The following is a 21,809-nucleotide window of genomic DNA, read 5'->3' as shown; positions in this document are numbered from 1 at the left end:
TCTTACATTAATTTAACCATTTAAAGTCTTAAAAATGCGACTGTTCATCTCAACTTTTGATAATGCACTTCAAGCAGTAAATACAATGACTTGATCTCATTAGTGAAACTTATCAGAAAGAAAAAGCAATGTCTACTTTGTCAGAACATCTAGAGAGAGAGTAATTTTGGATAAAGATTAAGATACAGTGTTGTTGGTCTTGACTGGAAAATCAGAATCCTGCTTTTTGAAAATTGATTCAATAAAGAGAAAAAAATTCATTTTTTTATATTATCTTTTTTTCATTGGATAGAGACAGCCAGAAATTGAGACAGAAGGAGGAGAGAGGAAGAGGGTGAGGGAGAAGGAGAGGGTGAGGGGGAGCAGGAGGGAAAGGGAGAGACCTGCAGCCCTGCAGCCCTGCTTCACCACTTGCAAAGCTTTTTCCCACCAGGTGGGGACCAGAGGTTAGAACCCAGGTCCTTGTGCATTGTGACATATGCACTCAATGACCTGACACCCCAGAAAAACTTTCTGTAGCTAGCTTGTGAAACAGTATATAAACCTGAGATTCTGGTTACCATGTGTTGTGAAAAGGCCAGGTAAATGGTTCAGCAAAACACAGGAGAAACAATGAAAATACATGAAGGAAAATGTGATAAGTAGTAGTCAGGGATTTTGAACTACTTGTTCATCTGTGCTTTAGCACAAACCACATCTTTCCTGAATTCTGGATTTTTATAGGGAACATCCTTTTTTTTTAAATGAAGTCTATTTTCTTAATTTTTTTCTGCTTAAATCAGGATGAGTTGTTTTGTTTTATTCCAACCAGATGGTCCTAATACTCCAAAATAACAGATTTATGTTTGTAGTCATCTGACAAACTTAGACTTTTGGCTATAGTAAGAAAAAAGCAAAATAAAAACATCAGACAGTGAACATCAGACATTTCTTATATCATGTGTTAAAAACAACTATTGATATGTAGAAAACCCTCACCCAGCTACTAAGTGTTGCTTAAAGAAGCAATAGTCTTGCCACTGCTTAGTTGACTGTAGCAGTGAAATAAGATAATAAGGGATTTTAAATTGATTCTGAAACTTTAAAAAAAAAGAAGAATCTTCTGGCAAATTAGATAAAATATGGATTCCTGGGGTCTATCTCTTGAGACTGATTTGATAGATACACATTGAGATGTAAACATTCAGTGGGTCTATTGGGAAGCATACTGGTATGATAGTTCAGCGATGTGGATGTGCCATCTCTTCTTCACAGTTTCTTCAATACACTTGAAGAAATTCTGTCATGAATTTCTCCTCTTACAGAGAAATTCCTATCACCTGTCCAAGCTGGTTTCCGCCTAGGAAGATCTGCCTGCAAACAAGTCCTGGCCCTCTCAACTCACATTGAAAATGGATTCCAGAAGAACTTAAAGACGGGTGTTGTCTTTGTTGATCTCACAGCAGTCTATGACACGGTCTGGCACCGTGGTCTCCTAGTCAAGATCTCAAGATGCCTGCCTCCATGGGTGGCCAACACTATATCGTTTCTTCTCCAAAACAGAAGATTCCGGGTGCATCTGGGTGACAAGTCTAGCAGATGGAGACCTGTCTCAAGTGGCCTCCCCCAGGGCTCTGTTCTGGCTCCTACGCTATTTAATATTTACATCAATGGCCTTCCAGAAACTTCTTCAAGGAAGTTCATCTACACCAATGATATCTGCTGTACAACTCAGGCATCCAAGTTTGACGTCCTTGAGGAAACACTCATGAAAAACATGTCTCTGATATCTATCTGATTACTGTAAAAAATGGCGACTAATCCCTAGCACTGCAAAAAACGATATCATCTGTTTTCCATCTACACCATGCCTTGGCCTCGCGTGAGCTTAATGTGCAGCTTGGCGATACGAGAATCAGGCATGAAGCCCAGCCAGTCTATCTTGGCGTTACTCTCGATCACACCCTGTCATTTCACGAACATCTCATAAAAACTGCAGCAAAGGTGGGGCGCGAGCGCTTCCACACTATGATCATCATCTCTGGCATTATGCTATTCCACTGCAGAATACTGTGCTCCAGTATGGTTCCGTAGCCCCCATGTCCACTTGGTCGATTCCAAATTATATTCCTCCATGAGAATAATTTCTGGAACCATCCGTTCCACCCCGGTTCCATGGCTGCCAGTTCTTAGCAACATCGCCCCGCCAGATATTCGTCGGGATGCAGCATCATCTAAGTTCATTTCCTACGTCTACGCTCGACCGGACCTGCCAATATACACGGATATCTTCGCCCACCCTGTTCAACGCTTGACGTCTCGTCATCCAATCTGGTCTCCTACGCCTACACTGAACTTCTCTGTTCCAGACTCTTGGAAACAGAGTTGGCAGTCAGCTGAGGTAAAGAACAAACACCTCATCACAGACCCCTGCAAGCGTCAACCCGGCTTTGACCTAGCACGTTATGATTGGGCCTTCCTCAATCGCTATCAAACAGGCCATGGCCGGTGTGCTGCTATGTTCCATCGCTGGGGAGCCAGAGATGACCCGAAGTGCCCCTGCGGCTACAGACAGACTATGACCCACATAGTCAACGACTGCCACCTCTCCATATTCAAAGGAGGTCTTGAAACTTTACATCAGGCTCAACCTGACGCTGTTGACTGGCTATGGAAGAAGGGCAAACGCTAGAAGAACTTGAAGAAACAGCTGTTTCTGATAGGAAGGAACTGGTGGTCCAGGAGGTGGCACAGTGGCTAAGGCACTAGACTCTAATGGGGAGGAACAGTCATTTTTTTACTTATATATAGTATTTAGAAGTTTTTTGAAAGTTTTTAATATGAGAAAATACCTGTTGCTAAGTATTTTATAGCCAGACAATAAAGTTTCCTGGGGCACTAGCAACAGAATTCTTGAAAACAGTAGCTAGACACATTAACAAAAGATTTCTAGCTGTTTCCCCCTTATTTCTCATCAATGGAGAAAAATGCTTCTTCTAATAATTCTAGCCTGAGGACTTGAAACTGTGGTCTCAGTGGGACAGGGCTACCTGACATAACCTTAAAAGGTTCAGGGTGGCCTATGATGGATAATAAAAGATGATAGCTCTTAGTGCTCTGTTTGCAGGGACTATTGTGAAAGAAACAGTTGCTGTGTTAAAACTGAGTTTGGAAAAGGACAGCATCTGTAACTCATGTCCCCAGTCTCTTCTTGTTGACCTTTTTTGCTTCAGAGGACGAGGAATTAAAAAACCTACAGCTTTTGTTTTAGGAAAATTTAGCAGGAAAACACAGCAGGCAGTCTAGTGTTCTGATGACTTGAAGGTCACTGGTCCAGTGTTATTTGCCCCAGAACCCATTTCTTCAGCCCCTGTAAGTATTCCTTGACATAAAGGAATGAAGTGGTATATAGGAGCATTTGATATGTATTACCTGCCTCCAGTGCATTTTTTTTTTCTTATCTCCAGGGTTATCACTGGGGCTTGGTGCCTGCACTAGGAATCCACTGTTCCTGGAGACTTTTTTTTTTCCCTTTTGTTGTCTTTGTTGTTTGTCATTGTTGTTATTATTATTGTTGTTGTTATTGCTGTCCTTGTTGTTGGATAGGACAGAGAGAAATCGAAGGAGGATGGGGAAGACAGAGGGGGAGAGAAAGATAGACACCTGAAGCAGGTCAGTGTACTTTGTGCCATGTGCACTTAACCCTGCTGTGCATCTCCTCCCCACCCCCCCCCCCCCAGTGCATTTAAAACTCTGATTAAGAGCTTTTGTCTTCATGCAAAACCTGATGTGATACACTTTGACTTTCTGTGGCACTAGGCATCAGCCCCACTTGTGGCTTCAGACTCAAGGTCATGGATCCTATACCATTGTGAAAAATTAACATTTGTAGAGAGCCGTTTGATAAATGGAGATCCAGAGCAATTACATAGTAATTGTATTAACTTTTTAAAACACGAACTATTTATTTTTATGTCAATTGATTTTACAAGTAACCTTTTTTTATTGGGAGGTTAATGGCTTACAATTCATTTGTTGGCACATGGGTACCATTTCTCATCTCACCAAGATAGGTGTCTGCAAAATGCTCTCACTCACATATTAGGCCTGTGTCTATCATCATATACCAGGACTTTTTTCGAATGAACTAAGGCACAGATTTATGGACAGGACCTCAAGCATTGCTCTAAGATCCAACTAGCCAACAGTTGTTTCAGCAGTAATTCATACCAAATCAAAAAGATTCATGATTACTGATCTTTTCGTTGGAGGATAGAATAACCAACTGCATATAGCCTAGGCTAGTTTATTGACACTTGGCAATTATTTTTTGAACTTCTCACCTCCTCCCCCCGTAAAACTAGCAACTTGGTTTCTCCTGAGAGCACATTTTAGACTTCTGAGTCTCTGTACCCTCCAATTGTAATTCCTTGCTCCTGTATTAACAGTTTTTCATTGTCTACTGAATCTTTACGCTGACAGATTTTTATATTTATTTGCAATGCTACTCACCATGTGGCATAAAATGAAGTAATCTTGTAGAATTTTCAGTAAAAATGTTGATATTAAGCTTTGTATTACTAAAGAGCTGATAGGGAAATGCTGTAATAGTGCTCCAAATCTTTCCAGAATTAGAATTAATGTCAGCTGCAGGATATGTTTCTCTTATTCTGAAAAACATGTGGCCAGTATTTAGCACAAAATTACAAGCAAGTTTATGTAGTGTTTTGCTACACATTATTTAAAATACGAAAGCAATTAGCAGTTTCTTTGTTGTAATTGGGTAGATTGGTCAAGAGAACAGTGATACCAAAATAAAAGGGGCTGAGGGTTCCTTAGCTTTCTCCAAGAGCACTTCCTTTGAAGCAGTTGAAAAGGCATTGTCATTGTAAAGCATAAGCATTTACTCTAAATATTTACTTGCTTCATTGACTTTGCTTCAAAATTGGAGTCCCTTCCCTTGGTTTTCTCTCATGCCTAACTTTCTCCAAGCAGAGGGGAAAAAAAAAAGAAGAACTCATTTAGATTTACTTATGTGTTGATTTATTTCTGATAGAAACAGAAGTAGTGATAGAGAATGAGAGACCACAGTTAGCAAAGCTTCCTTCAGCATGGTGGGAGCTGGATTTGAATCTAGGCTGCATGCATGACAAAGCTGGATACTATCTAAGTGAACTATTTAGCCAGCCAAAATAACATGAATTGCATTTTTTAGTTTTACCAGAGCACTGCTTGGCTTTGATTTATGCTGGTGCAGGGGATGGAGCCTGGAAGTTTGGAGCCTCAGAAAATGAAAGTCTTCTTGCATAACCATTGTGCTGTTCTCTATTCCCATCCATCTAGATGTAAATATTTCAGTAAATAAATTCCCATGTTTGTTAGGTCAGGTTGGCAAATGCATAGTAATGATAAATTCTTTTTTTTAATTGAAAGAAATCTTTATCTTAGCACTTTTTTTGTAATATCTTTAGTTATTTTCTGGATAGAGACAGCCAGAAATCAAGAGGGAAGGGGGTGATAGAGAGGGAGAAAGACAGAGACACTTGCAGACTTGCTTCACCACTCTGAAGCTTTCCTTCTGCAGGTGGGGACCACAGTCTTGAACTCAGGTTCTTGCACATTTTAACATATGTGCTAAACCCCCTGATAAATTCTTTTTTTTTAATTAGAGTTTATATATATATATATATATATACTTTTATTTATTTTTGGATAGAGACAGAAATCGAGAGAGGAGGGGAGGATAGAAATGGTGAGAGAGACAGAGACATACCTGTAGAGCGAAGTGCAAGGACCTACATAAGGATTCCAGCCCCCAGCTCCCCATCTGCAGGGGGGTCACCTCACAAACTGTGAAGCAGGTCTGCAAGTGTCTTTCTCTCCCCTTCTCTGTCTTGTACTCCTCTCTCGATTTCTCTCTGTCTTATCTAACAACAGCAATAGCAACAATAATAATAACAACAACAACAGCAACAAAAGAGCAACAAAATGGAGAAAATGACCTCCAGGAGCAGCAGATTTGTAGTGCAGGCACCGAGCCCCAGCAAAAACCCTGGAGGGAACACACACACACACACACACACACACACACACACACACACACACACACACACACACCAGGTATGCCACTGCCTGGCCCTGATAAACTCTTTACTGCTGGTTTTCTTTATATTTTTTTTGGTTTTAAACAAATTGTTGGGATTTTTTTTTTTAGTTTTTTTAATGTTTATTTATGTATTTATTTTCCCTTTTGTTGGCCTTGTCTTTTATTGTTATTGTAGTTATTATTGTTGGTGTCATCGTTGCAGGATAGGAAAAAGAGAAATGGACAGAGGAGGTGAAGACAGAGAGGATAAATACCTGCAGACCTCCTTCACCGCCTGTGAAGTGACTTCCCTGCAGGTGGGGAGCCAGGGCTGGAACCGGGATCCTTACACTGGTCTGTGTGCTTTGTGCCACATGCACTTAAACCGCTGCTGCCTGACTCCCAAATTGTTGGATTTTTAAGTAAATAATTTAGCCTGGAAATCATTTGTATACTCTGAACAATTATTGTTTAATTATAGCAGAGATTTTTGAAAACATTTTTGTTTAATTTATCTTTTATTTTTGGTTAGTAAGAATGTTTTAGTGTACTTCATTTTATTTGTTTGTTTGTTTTTACCAGAGCACTGTTTATCCCTGGTTTATGGTGATACAGGGGATTGAAACTGGGACTTTGGAGCCTCAGGCATGAGAGTCTGTTTGCATAACCATTAGGCTATCTACCCTCAGCCCTAGAGCAGAGATTTCTTTATAGTGTATTCTTGGAGCTAGATGTCTTGAGTTTGAATCCTGGCTCTTCTGTTTAGTAGTTTTGTGGTGAGGGGTAAGTTACTCTGACATGTCTCTGTTTATAAAAGGACATTTGCTTTGAAATTTTATTATGAGGTTAAAAGGCATGTAAAAACACTTTTGTATGGTGGTAGGAATTGTGTAGAATTTTACCTCTCTTATCCTATGGTTTTTGTGAGTGTTTCCTTTTTAGAAATAAAAATAAAAAAAAAAACACTTATAAAGTATAAAGAAATAGACACATATGATGTATCATAATTATCTTTGTATATCTTTACAGCAGAATCTCTGCTAACCCATTTTACACCCACATGTCAGATGTAACAAAATAACTTGCACCTTAATTGTTGAAATACTTTTATGATAAATTTATCAGGGTACAGGAAAGAAAGTACTTATTTCTGGAGGCTGGGCAAGTGGCTCACCCAGTTGAATGCAAGTGGTGAAGCAAGTTTGCAGATGCCTTGTTTTCTCTCTCCTCTACCTTCCCCTCTGTCATTTTTGCTGGGCTGGCTTAGTGGGCGGGAAGGAAGTTCATCTACACCGATGACATCTGCTGTGCAACTCAGGCATCCAAGTTTGACATCCTTGAGGAAACACTCACGAAAGACATGTCTCTGATATCTGATTACTGTAAAAAATGGCAACTAATCCCTAGCACTGCAAAAACGGTATCATCTGTTTTCCATCTACACCATGCCTTGGCCTCGCGTGAGCTTAATGTGCAGCTTGACGATACGAGAATCCGGCATGAAGCCCAGCCAGTCTATCTTGGTGTTGCTCTCGATCGCACCCTGTCATTTCACAAACATCTCATAAAAACTGCAGCAAAGGTGGGCCGCGAGGAATAACATCATTGCAAGACTAGCCAGCTCCTCATGGGGCGCGAGCGCTTCCACACTGTGATCATCATCTCTGGCATTATGCTATTCCACTGCAGAATACTGTGCCCCAGGATGGTTCCGTAGCCCCCATGTCCACTTGGTCGATTCCAAATTATATTCCTCCATGAGAATAATTTCTGGAACCATCCGTTCCACCCTGGTTCCATGGCTGCCAGTTCTTAGCAACATCGCCCCGCCAGATATTTGTCGGGATGCGGCATCATCTAAGTTCATTTCCCACGTCTATGCTCGACCGGACCTGCCAATATACACGGATATCTTCGCCCACCCTGTTCAACGCTTGATGTTTCGTCATCCAATCTGGTCTCCTACGCCTACACTGAACTTCTCTGTTCCAGACTCTTGGAAACAGAGTTGGCAGTCAGCTGAGGTAAAGAACAAACACCTCATCACAGACCCCTGTAAGCGTCAACCCGGCTTTGACCTAGCATGTTATGATTGGGCCCTCCTCAATCGCTATCAAACAGGCCATGGCCGGTGTGTTGCTATGTTCCATCGCTGGGGAGCCAGAGATGACCCGAAGTGCCCCTGCGGCTACAGACAGACTATGACCCACATAGTCAACGACTGCCACCTCTCCATATTCAAAGGAGGTCTTGAAACTTTACATCAGGCTCAGCCTGATGCTGTTAACTGGCTACGAAGAAGGGCAAACGCTAGAAGAAGAAGAAGCGGGTGGGAGACAGAGATGACCAGAGACTCATGGCTGAGCTGAGAACGCAGTTCAGTCTTTATTTACTAGCGGGGATGTGGTTCAACAAACTGATCTAATCTAATCACAAAACAGTTCTGTCCTGCATCCCTCTTCTCTGGCGGAAGAGCCAGGAACAAAGGATATACTTAAGATAGGGGGCGGGGAGAAGAAAGAAGCCAAACCAGTGATGACTGAACCAAATGTCCCAGAGGTGGGGGGGGAACGGGGGTGGGCGACAAAACCAATATCCCGGAGGCAGGGGGGTGCCCAGCCAACAGTGGACATGCAAACAGAACACTTAGTAAGCAACACAAGCGAACCCAATGTGATGATAAAAACAGAAGGCTTCACAAGCAGAATCCAGAAGCATACCACCCCTCCCAATTACTCTTTGTCCTATATAATTAATAAGGAAAGAGAGAGAGAGAGAGAGAGAGAGAGAGAGAGATGGAGGGAGGGAAAGAAAGAAAGGAAGGAAGAGAGAAAGAAAGAAAGAAGTTTCTATTTCTAAGTTTGTCTTGGGTATTTAAAAGGGTGCGTGGGGAGTTAAAGATTATGAAGATGACAATTCTTCAAGAGAAAGATAATATATGAATCATTATTCAGGGCAACTTGAGGTATAAATGAGAGAGGAGGATGAGCTTTCACATGACAAGGTGGGAAAGTCCTCAAATTTCCTCTCAGAGGAAAAGATTCTCAGGTAGAATATGTATATAGATATATCAGTCTATACCTGGGGACCATGCTTCCAAACTATATTTTTCTATGTCATTTATTATTAATTTTTTGAATTATATTTATTCGTTAGAGACAGACAGAAATCGAGAAGGAAAGGGGTAATAGAGAGAGAGAGACAGAGAGACACCAGCAGCACTGCTTCACCACTCACGTAGCTTTCCCCCTGCAGGTGGGGGACCTTGGGCTTGAATCTGGGTGCTTGCACATTGTAATGTGTGCTCAACCAGGTGTGTCACTACCCAGCCCTATTTTATTATTTGTTTTTTTTCTTTTTTTTTTAGATAGAGGCAGGGAGGTAGAGGGGCAAAGAAAATGAAAGAGATCACAGAACCAAAGCTTCCTTCAGTATAGTAGGGGCTGGGATGAAATCTGGGTTGCACACATGGTATGGAAGTGCACTATACAAGTGAGATATTTAGCTGGCCCTGGTTTTCTGTGCTTTAAAAGGAGGTGAGATTGCTTCTTTAACTAGAAAAAAAGGGCAAAAGCATGGAAATGAAGATTTCCTTTTAGATTAGAAGGAAAGGAAGACTAAGACAATGACAGATTTTTTTTTTTTTTTTCTTAGCCTTTGCTGCTTTTAGTGATCCTAGCTCAGGATAATCTATATGCTGGTATGGGGGCTTCCTTGAGAAGAGTAGTTCTGAGAATCTTGGGGTTCTTTGTGTTAGCTGTCTTTGAAGATTAATTTTTTTGTTAACTATGCAGGTATTTAAAGTTTGAGGTATTCTATTGAAATGGAATGTTAAAACTCTATATAGTATTACATTCTCAGCATCCTTTCTGTTTGCACAGCCCTACAGTCAACGACCATTGAAGCAGTCCAGCTTTCATGTCCTTAATCTCCATCGGAAGCATCCCTTTCTCCAGTGTCCTTATGAATGCAAAAAATGCACAGTCCCCCCGTGTGAGTGGTGTGTAGGAGAAGCACATTGCTTTGGGGGTCTCTTACTTTGATTCTGTGTTAGTGGTGATATATAGACACTCAGATGTGCCCTAACAGTTATAGTATGAAGTCTCAGCTCCTGGCTCAGAAATGAGTGGGTGAACCTGTACTTGGGATAGAGATAATGGATCACTCTTCCTTCTGAGATACTATGTACAGAGATCTGGACTTAAGTCATGAATTGAAGGATTTTATGATTCGGCACTCACTGTATAATCAGCACTACTCATTGCATACATTTGAGTGTCTACCATTTTGGAAAACTAACTGTGAAATGTAAATTCACAACTCATACTACCATAAGTCTTTACTGTGGGCCAAAAAAATCTTTTATATGCAGTAGACGTGCAATGTATTTTTCATATAATAAGATGTTTCTAAAAGTATGCCTCAACAAAAATCAAGTCCAGCAAATTTCAGTGCCTGTTTAAAAGATGTATTATGGGAATGTTAGTTAACAGTGTATTTAGTCATGATAACATTATGGAAGTGTTTTATCAGTGAGTTATAATTAGTGATATCTTGTGATAGTAAGATACCTATTTTTTTTTCATGCTGAAAGGGTAGAAATCAGCAGATCTTACATTTTAAGTATCAATTTCCTGACGTTGTTTATTCATTGAATTGCATAGTTTATTCTGAAAGGAACAATATTGATAGTTTCTTTTTTAAAAAATTTTTAATATTTATTTTATTTATTCCCTTTTGTTGCCCTTGTTGTTTTATTGTTGTAGTTATTACTGTTGTTGTCATTGTTGGATAGGACAGGTAGAAATGGAGAGAGGAGGGGAAGACAGAGAGGAGGAGAGAAAGATAGACACCTGCAGACCTGCTTCACCGCCTGTGAAGCAACTCCCCTGCAGGTGGGGAGCCGGGGTTCGAACCGGGATCCTTACACCGGTCCTTGTGCTTTGCGCCACCTGCGCTTAACCCACTGCACTACAGCCCGACTCCCCTGACAGTTTCTATAGATCTTAATTTGGAGATCCTTGGTACCACTTAATTTTTATATGTAAATAAGAGCAGGAAATTATACTTTATATTATACTTTAATTTCTTTGCTATGGGTGTTTCATTCTTTTGACATGATTTCAGGATTACTTATCCTCACCAGTGTTAGATGATTTTATCTTTTTTATCATTGTATTGGGGGTTAATGGCTTATAGTATGTTGTTAACACATGGGTAAAATTTCTTATCTCACTAGGATAGGTGTCTTCTAAATACCCTCACCAAATCCAATCCAAGTTTTACTTTGCATTTTCCCTTTCTTTTCTTGTTTCTTAAGTTCCACCTATCAAGGTTTTTGCTGGGACTCAGTGCCTGCACAACTCCTCTGCTCTTGGCAGCCTTTTTTTTTTTTTTTTCTCTCCACACAGAGGAGTATTCACTACAATCTAGACTGAAAATCAGGCATGAAAGAGTGAAAGGCTTAATTTTATTATTTTTTTCAAAGAAAGTAAAAAAAATCAAGAGAATAAACAAGTTAATGCATGAGTTTTTTTTAAAACTCTCAGAAACCTTAACACTGTAATAGGTAAATATATATAAATTCATATATGTAGCCATGTATGAATACTACTGAGAAGTTGCCATTCAATAAAAGTTCATTTGTAGATTACAAAAAGAACCCCAGTGATGCTTTTTTGTAGTATTTGATCAGCTTTGCTTTTCAATCAGTTCTACTTTAATATTCACAGTTTGTTCAAGGTAAAAGTAATTTTTTTTTCTGCCATTAGAGTTATCACTGAGGCTTGCTTCCTGCTCAAAGAGTCTACTGCTTTTAGAGATCTCTCTTTCCTCCCTCTGTTTTTTTTTTTTTTTTTTTAATTATGATAGATACAGAGAAGCTTCCCCCTGCAAGTAGGGACCAAAGGTTCGAATCAGAGTCCCCATGTATGATAACTTGTGTGTTTTACTAGTTGCACCACTAGCAGATTCCAAGACAAAATGCTTAAGGAGACACTCTCATAATTCTAAAAAATACATCCCAAATAGGAAGGGTATATCATTTCTTTGCTGTGGGTAGGGACAGAGCCAGAGAAATCATTCACTTGTGTCATTGAATAATTCACTACAATCTAGACTGGAAAGCAGGCATGAAAGAGTTTAATGTTTAATTTTAAATTTTCCAAAGAATGGAAGTCTAATTATTACAGTCAACAAAATCAATAACTGAAGTTTATTAAAGAACTATTTTTCATAAATTAATATTTTCATATTTTATGTGGGAATAAGTTTACTGATGCTAAAAGGCAAACTTACTGGGTACAGACATTGCAAAGTTTATTGAAACAGTAACACTTACACTTTCACTTTTTTGCAGAAGGAGGCCAGACTCTTATTACTTCCTTGAGGTACTTCCAGTAGCTGAATTGAACAATCTATCAGCTTAAAATAAAAACTGTTAGTTAGGTGGCGGTGGTGGTGGGGGGACCCTTCTCATAAGAACTTATTTCACTATTTTATTTATTGGGGAAGTAATACTTACATGTAGAAAAATGCATAAATCTTTTCAGATTCATGAGGGAAAGAAAGAGATACAGGGTTACTACAGCACTGCTCTGCTACGGCATATATGGTGCTGGAGGTCAAATCCAGGACCTCACACATACAAGACCTGTGCTTATTGTTGAGCCACCTCCTCTATTGTGAGAAATCTTAAATATATAATTTTACTCTTAGTAATGCTCAGAACTGTGATAATACACTCTAACCAAAATACAGAACATCTGCATCTTAGAAATGTTCTTTGCATCTCCTGAAATAATTCAGATTCATCTGGTTCTATCTGATATGGTAGAAAGATCAAAACTCTGCTCTTGAGCCTCTTATGCATGAAGAAGAGCTTATTATTTTTCTTTCTTAGTTGCCACTAGTGAAAGGAGTAAAACTAAAAATCCAACAGAAAACTTAAATAAAATGGGTAAAGCTAATTATAAATTGAATTAGTGCTACAGGACTCCACATCTCCTGGTGGATACATTTTTCTTTCCTCTTAATAGAAGGTGAGAGGCAGTGAGAGGGAGGGGGAAAGCTTTATTATGTAATACTGTACAATATGAGGTTGAAACAAAACTCAGATCTCTCATATTGCCCTGAATTTTCTTGCTGGTGGTTCTTTTTGTATAATCTGGAGAGAGGGGAACGACTAGAGGCCTAAGACTCAGATTTCCCGACTCTTAGGACATTTTCTTCTCCCCTCTTCTCACTAAAGGAAGGTGGCATTAATTTCCCACTTTCATCATTCCTGGTAGAGGAACCTAATTTCTCTCCTTAGTAGTGAGACTTTGGCTGGTAATGGCTTGCTCAGATTGTCTTGTGTTGTCAGTCTTATATACCAGCAATTGGCTGTTTGGGGTTTGATTTCATTTCTAATAAAACTATGTTTTTAGTCTACTGCCATAGATATACGTGATTGTATTTTAAAAATATTTTTATTTATCTTTGGATAGAGGGAGAGAACTTGAGAGGGAAGGGGGAAATAGAAAGGGAGAGAGGCAAGAAGGGAAGAGAGGGGGAGAAGAGGAGAGGAAGAGAGCAGGGAGGGAAAGGGAGAGAAACCTGTAGCACTGCCTCACTGCTTATGAAGCTTTCCTCCTGTAGGTGGGGACCAGGTGTTTGAACTTGGGTCCTTGTGCATTGTAATATGTGTGCTCAACCAGTTGTGCTACCACTGGCATTTGAAGCTATCATTCAGTACATACATATTTAAATTTATTATGTTTTCTCTTAATTGATCATTTGATAGTCATAAGATGATGCCTTTTCCCTAGTAATATTCTCTTTTAACTCTATCTTTTCTAATATTAATGACTTCACCAGTTTTCATTTTCTGGTTGGATCTATTTCTTTAGTATTCAATCTAGGTATGCCTTTGTTTCTTAACTTTACCTCTCACAGACTAGTTAAGTCCTTCCTTTTATTTAAATCTAGCTTTTAATTTTCCTTCATTTGGTAAATTCTGTCTGTATTTATTGCATTTATGGGTGTTGTTTAAGACTGTCAGATGTATATATGTTTTTTCTGTTTTTCTTTTTTTAATTTTTTAAAATATTTATTTATTTATTCCCTTTTTGTTGCCCTTGTTTTATTGTAGTTATTATTGTTATCTGTCTTTATTGTTGGATAGGACAGAGAGAAATGGAGAGAGGAGGGGAAGACAGAGAGGAGGAGAGAAAGATAGACACCTGCAGACCTGTTTTACTACCTGTGAAGTGACTCCCCTGCAGGTGGGGAGCCGGGGGCTTGAACCAGGATCCTTTTGCTGGTCCTTGCACTTTTGCGTCATGTGCGCTTAACCCGCTGCACTACCTCCCAACTCCCTCTATTTTACTTTTTCAATTATCCTCCCCTGCCCCTTTAGATTTAATTTTTCCCATTTCATTTAATTTTTCTATTTGATTTTTAGTTTTACATCTTTTTTAAGTGGTATTGCTAGTTTGAGAAATTATAATATACATCCTTAACATATCACATTTTACTAAGGGTTAATATATCACTTACATTTAAAATGTAGGAATTCACAGTAGTAAAATGTTTACTCTTTCCATTCTTTATTATTGTCATTTATTTTTCACACACACACACACACACACACACACACACACACACACACACACACACATGAATTCCCATTTTAAATACTTTTGTTTTACTTTAAGCATCGGTCCCTCAAAAAAAAAAAAACTAATATGAAATCATTTACTAACATATTTACCATTTGCACTCCTTTTCATTACTTCCTAAATTCTGTTTATTATTGGATAGAGACAGAGAGAAACTGAGAGGGGAGGGGGAGATAGAGTGGGAGAGGGAAGAAAGACACCTATATACCTGCTTCACCACTCCTGAAGCTCTCCCCCTGCAGATGGGGACCAGGGACTTGACCCCTGTCATTTTGTACTATAAGGTGTGTGCTTGACCAAGCAGACCACCTCCTAGTCCCCCTAAATTCTATATGATCATTTTCTTCAACCAAAAATTTACTTTGGTTTCTTTTGCATGCATTTGTTTACATAGTATTGACATTATTTTTAATATAAATTTTGAATGGATACAGACCTGTGGTTTTTAATTATTCATTTATTTTCTCTTTCATTGCCCTTGTTGTAGTTATTATTGTTGTTACTGATGTTGTTGCTGTTCGATTGGACAGCAAGAAATGGAGAGAGGAGGGGAAGACTGAGAGGGGGAGAGAAAGATAGACAGCTGCAGACCTGCTTCACCACCTCTGAAGTGACTGCCTTGCAAGTGGGAAGCCAGGAGCTCTAACCGGATCCCTAAGCCAGTCCTTGCGCTTTGTGCCATGTGCATTTAACCTAAGTGTGATTTTAATGGCACTTTAGAGATATCACTAACTGCATTATCTTCTGGCTTTCATTGTTCCTGATGAAAACTTTGCTTAGATTGAAGAGAAAAACCTTTAATGAAATGCACCTACTTCAAGAAATATGTTCCTTTTCTCTGCTGTTTTTCTATGATTTTCACTTTATCTTTGATTTTCAGATTGTTGAGTGATAATCTGAGATTTGTTTAGCATCTAAAGTTTTTGATTTGGCATATGTCAAATTTATCAGGGTTCCTCAAATAATTCTTCTCTGTCTTTCTTGTCATTCCAAAATTGATTCTATATTAGAAACTTTGCTTCATAAATTTCTATGTCCCTCCTCATTGTATATATTATTTTTCTTTTCTTTTCACTTTAAATAATTTATATTGTTTTTCTTTCAAATTTATAGTTTCTTCTTATTTACATTATAGATATATCTTCATTATTAGTGTTTTAAAAATTATTTATTTTTATTTTTTTGTTAACAGAAATTGAAAGGGAAGGGGGAGAAAGAAAAGGAAAGAGAGACACCTGCAGCACTGCTTCACTGCTTGTGAAGGTAGGGACCGGGTACTTGAACCATTGGCCCTCATTATTAGTGACTCTCTCCCTCTCTCTCTCTCTCTCTCTCTCTCTCTCTCTATATATATATATATATATATATATACACATACATACATATATATATAAATCACTGTCATGATCAGATGTAGATGTGCCTAAAATTAATTTAATTTTAATTCAAATCAGTTGAGATACTGCATCATATGCATGTATATCAGTCTGAATTGGGTGTTTGTTGTGTATGCCATTTTATTGGATTGTTGTTACTTGTTTTTAAGTTAATTTGAACATCATACTGTTCCTAAAGTCAAGTATAATGCCTTTTCTTCTTTGCATCCACTATGCCTAGTATGGTTTATTTATTTAAGGGTTTGATGAATAGTTGTTGAATAATGATTTTTGCCTCACTCTGTAAATTAGAGTTCCAATAACTTTTTTTTTCTTATTCTAGACTCAGGATAGGCAGAGAAATGTTCACATACTATACAAGAAAGGCTGTGATTATTTAGATGAATGGAAAATAGTTAAGAAACCATTAGGATGAATTACAGAGTGATTGCTTAATATCCTACTCTTGGAACGATCCCAATACAAGTTTCCTGCCAACAGTATAATGTAGGAGATTCTAGGTAAAGGGGCACTTTTCCTACTAATAATGATATAAAGTATTAAATCATGATGACATGACTCAAAGTATAAATGTAATGAAATGTGCTATTTTTGTGAGTGCATAAAATAATAAGAATAGTGAACACCTACACCAGTACCTATATTTTTATATAATAAAATGTAAGCACTTTAACATTTAATTTAGTTTTGATGAAAACAGAACTTAAAACCGTTAACAAAATTTATAGTTTTCTTCAGAAAAAGGCATTAATTCATGAATGTAATTTGTGAATAAAATATTATTTTTAAAGTAATATTAATACAATTTAATTAATTGTTTGTCATCACTGGAGCTTTATCACCCCAGGTCAACTTTTCCAGACAGAGAGGGAGGAAAAAACATTCCAGTGTCAAAGCTTCCTCCAATGCCTTAGTACTTTCATATAGCATACTAGAGATTTGAACATGGATCACACACTTGGCAAAGCAGGTACCCTTCCTAGGAAAGTTGTCTTGCCAATCCTTACATTCCATATTTAAGGTAAGTGAGCCTTAATACAGCACATTATTGAGTGATTTTTCCCCCCAGACTCATTCTGCCAAGTTGAGATTATATGACACACATACATACCTTTGTATCCTTTGCCCACGTGCTTTCCCACATCCTGGGTAGAAGTGAACATTCAGAGAGCATCGGAGAAAGTTCCACAGTGTTGGTTTCACTTCTTTTATTCTCTTCTTTTGGCATGAAGTCAGTTGAGAAGGATGGACATACAGGAAGAGAGCTACTTTCAAATCCTATGTAGTAGATATGATTTTCATTTTTCCATTCTCTCTCTAAATTATTTTTATCTACATTAGTGGATGATGGATCTGAAAGGTTAAATCTATAGTTATCAACACCATCGTGTTTCCCCCAAGAGCTTTCTTTATTTATGTTTTGGGACTTTGGGAGCACACATGGCCTAAAACCAATTACTGGTATTTTCCTAGCATGATGGCAGGAGAATTCTTGGCTTTCCGAAGTGAATTCATTCATGGATATTTGGTTTGTTTCAACTAGTGAGTGCCCTTTTGAATCCCTATTTGGTGAACTGGGCACAAAGAAGATATTTTCTTCAACTTCAGTCTGATACAGTGGAATTTTATCACTGGCCTCATCTATTAGCTGATCAAAACCCAGACTGACTTGGCTAGGAAAAAGAGGTTGACTGATAGAGTGAAATTCTTGGTGTTCATTTTGTTCTTCATGTGGTTCACTAGGATTTAGATCTGTTTTCCAGTAGTATGCCATTCTTTACTTTATGTAGCTGAAAGAATTGACTCTGTTACAGAGATCTCCTTGCTGACATTTGAATGAGAAGATATTTTTCCTAGTGAACAAAAAAGGAAACAAAATTTTTGATTAAATAGAAATAAAAGAGTTTTCAAGAAAGAAATACAATAGATAAACATGAACAATTGTTTTGAAGGTTCTCCTTAGCAACCAAGATAATTCCCTAAATAATATGAAACTCTGTTTGGGCTCACACTGGAGCTTCGGGAGGAATATTACCTTAGAACAAAACTCCTGTGACAGAAAATAATAAACCTACCTCAACTGTGACAGAAATTAATGAAGCTAAATTTAGTATTCCTCTCTGAACTCATTTTCCTCCTCAAAATCCACTTGCCTGTAGTACCACTACATCAGTTCTCTTTCTTGAGTTACTCCATTTATTCCTAACTAGGTTTTTTTGCTCTATAGTCATTCATTTTCATAGGTTAACTAGAACTTTCCTTTTCCTCCCTCCCCAAAATGCTTTGCATGATTGTAAATTTCTTTGGCAGACTTCTTCAAAATGACTTTCATTAAGTTTATCAAGGTTCTTTATATCAGTAAATTCAATTATCATTGACAGGTTTTTGTTTTAATTTATCTCTTCAATATTTGATTCTATTCACTGTTCTGTAAAATGTCTTTTTTTTTTTTCTTTATAGTGACTATCTTTGTCACTATAATTTCTGAGTTAATTGCTCTTTTTTGGTTTCATTTCTTTTTTATTTTATTTAGATAGAAATGGGGGGGGTGGTAATGTAGCAGGTTAAATGCACATGGTGTGAAGCTCAAGGACCAGTGTTAAGGATCCCAGTTCCAGCCTCTGGCACCCCACCTGCTGAGGGGATCACTCCACAAGCAGTGAAGCAGGTCTTCAGGTGTCTTTTTTTCTCTCCCCCTCTCTATCTTTCCCTCCTCACTCCATTTCTTTCTGTCCTATCCAACAACAACTACAGCAATAACAACAAAAATAACCAACAAGGGCATAAAAAGGGCAAAACCAAAAAATAGCCGCTAGGAGCAGGGAGGAGAGGAAGGAAGGAAGAAAGGAAGGAAAGGAGGGAGGGAGGGAGAAACGAAACGAAACGAAACAAAATAGAGAAGGCAGATAGGTAGATAGTGAAAAGGGTCACATCAAATGTTGGGATCCTTCGTGGACCCTCTCCTCAGTCAGACCTGGTCAGCTAACCCACTCTGTTGCGCACCAGAGATGAGCGCCAAAGAGGTCTAGACCAAGGGCAGCAGGGGTGAGCGTGCTGAGACCTCTCTCTCTGGAGACCGCAGCAAGAGATGGAGATCACTCAGGATACCATTGCGGGAATGGTACATTTATTGTGCAGCAGAGGGGAGTTTTTAAAGGGTGGTAGGGGGAGCAGTGGCGAGGAGAGGTCGGTTAAGGAAAGGGATACTTTATATGGTCAAGACAGCAGGGGGTAGAGAAATGGTGATGGTCTTTACAGTAACCCTTGGGTAAGTGGTCGAGCTAGTTTGGGGAATGAGGAAGTGAAACTGCCAGCTAGCACAGAGGGGGGAGGTGGGTATTTGTGTATGCGAGAGACTGATAGGGGGACTAAAACGGGTTAGTCAGGTTCCCCTGCTCAACCGCCAGGTGGGGGAGACTGATAGGCGACTGTATTTCCAGGCACTCACAGGTGGTCCCCGTGAGTGGTCCACACCATGCTCGACGTCAGCCTCACAATTTCCCATAATCAAAGCTTCCTTCAGTGCAGTTGGGGCCAGACTCAACTGGGTCATGAATATGGCAAAGCCATGCACTATCCAAGGTAGCTATTTCACCAGCCCTCATTTCTTTTAGCCATCTACCACCTGGCTCTTGCTAGAACTTCTGCTCGTCTCATTCATTACTCTCACTTTATAAGTTACTTCATATCTTCTGGGGTATGAATTACTATTTGTATGTCTATGACTCCTACCTAGCCTATGCAAATTGTTCACCTCAGTATCTTAATTGGAAACAATTGTTTTAACCTCCAATAAAAAGAACTAAATGTAAATCATAATCTACCTAAGAATCTACTCTTTTTAGTATTTCTATTACAGAAAATTGTTAAACCATTCATAGAATTTCTTAGCTGAGAAACTACAGTTTTATCTTGAATTATTCCTTAGTCTTTTTTTCTATATACAACACACCATCATTTCATTTAGGAAATTATATTTTCTCTCTCTGTTTACCATAGCGACAGTCCTAGTAAAGTTTTCATTTTCTTTTGGACAGTCTCTGAAATGTTCTGTATTTTCTGTACTACATTTTAAATATATAATCTTCTGTTAATATTATAGTGATATATTTAAGAGAATAGCCAAATAAATTTTCTGTGGTTTTCTTTTACCTTGGGATAACATCTTCAGATGTCATATATGTTAGTGATGTCTTTCCCATTAACTCAATAGATAATAGTCTTTCTCATTTTCAATTCAACACCAAGTACTTTTTTTAAATATGCAAGCAAGGTTACTTTGCTAGGGCTCACCTGCATACTTGCTCCTGGTGAACTTTTTTTTTTAAATAGAGGGTGAGAGACAGAGAGGAGAAACAGAGAGATATGCTTGTCCACCACTGGTTAAGTTTCCTGTTGGTGTTCCTACATGGTGACCAAGGCCTCAAGCCCAGATTCTTGCACCTGTACAGTCTGCTCTCTATTAGGCTAGCTGTCTCCCCACCACTAGTACCAAGGAATATGTTTCACAAAGTCTGCAACTTGTATTTGTTGAACAAAATATTTAATTTTTAATAAATTATAACTGAGTTTTAAAAAGTTAAACTGGAAAGTATTTGTAAAACTTTTATAGATTTGTCAGTGTCCTTATGTGTATGTTATCAATTATGTGTAGATATGTTAAAGAAAAAAAAGTTGCACATAATAATGAAAATGATTAGATATCAGATGCAAATTGCTATCAATGTTATGCCTTAGTTACCAATTTTTATGATACTGACTCTAAAAATTTTCCTTTTTTTCTTTTAAAAAAAATTTTTTTTAATCTTTATTTATTGGATAGAGACAGCCAGAAATCGAGAAGGAAGGAGGTTATAGAGAAGGAGAGATAGACAACTGCAGCCCTGCTTCACCACTCGCAAAGCTTTACCCATGCAGGTGGGGACCAGGGCCTAGAACCCTGGTCCTTGCACATTGCAACATGTGCGCTCAACCATGTGCGCCCCCGCCCGGCCCCCATTTTTCTCTTTTTCTTAAGATATAATGTAAAAGAGAGAGAAAGACACTACAGCACCAAAGTTTTTGTCAATGCTGGTTTGAAGGTGAACCTGGGTCACACATACAGTAAAGCACACTACCTAAGTGAGCTTTTTTTTTTTTTTGCCTCCAGGGTTGTTGCTGAGGTTCAGTGCTTGCACTACAAATCCACTACTCCTGGAGGCTATTTTTTCCCTCTTGTTGCCCCTGTTTATAGTTGTTGTTATTGTTATTATTGTTGTAGTCATTGCTGCTATCCTCTAAAGACTTTTAAAAAGTTAATAGTCATCCAGGGGCTGGGTGGTAGCGCAGCAGGTTAAGCCACAAGGTGTGAAGTGCAGGGTCTGGCGTAAGGATCCCAGGTTGGAACCCCCGGTTCCCCACCTATGGGTGGGGCACTTTACAGTTAGTGAAGCAGGTGTCTATCTCTCCCTGTCTCTGCCTTCACCTCCTCTCCCCATTTCTCTGTCCTATCCAACAACAACGGCAGCAGTAACAACAACAATAATAACAACAATGATAAGCAACAAGGGCAACAAAAGAGAAAAAATAGCCTCCAGGAGCAGTGGATTCGTAGTGTAGGCACCGAGCCCCAGCTGTAACCTTGGAGGAAGAAAAACTCATCCAGTGAATAAATAAACTCTATTTAGTATAATCCACTCAAGAAATTGA

The 21,809-nt window shown here is 38.7% G+C and overlaps 1 protein-coding gene across 2 annotated transcripts in view; it reads right to left on the bottom strand.

Moving 5' to 3' along the window:
• The window catches only part of PIK3C2G (phosphatidylinositol-4-phosphate 3-kinase catalytic subunit type 2 gamma), a 361,732-nt gene that overhangs the window by 327,647 nt on the left and 12,276 nt on the right, over window positions 1-21,809 (bottom strand). For both annotated transcript variants that reach the window (XM_060194432.1, XM_060194433.1), the window contains exons 2-4: window positions 17,233-17,974; window positions 12,405-12,487; window positions 4,492-4,649 (exon numbers count right to left, since the gene is read on the bottom strand). In XM_060194432.1, coding sequence (XP_060050415.1) covers window positions 4,492-4,649; window positions 12,405-12,487; window positions 17,233-17,895 — 904 coding nt within the window. In that variant the 5' untranslated portion in view covers window positions 17,896-17,974. The remainder of the gene's footprint in view (window positions 1-4,491; window positions 4,650-12,404; window positions 12,488-17,232; window positions 17,975-21,809) is intronic.

The sequence above is a fragment of the Erinaceus europaeus genome, chromosome 7, assembly GCF_950295315.1.
Source record: "Erinaceus europaeus chromosome 7, mEriEur2.1, whole genome shotgun sequence".
Taxonomy (NCBI): domain Eukaryota; kingdom Metazoa; phylum Chordata; class Mammalia; order Eulipotyphla; family Erinaceidae; genus Erinaceus; species Erinaceus europaeus.
Note: the sequence above shows the minus strand (reverse complement) of the source record. Positions and strands in the feature narration are given on the sequence as shown.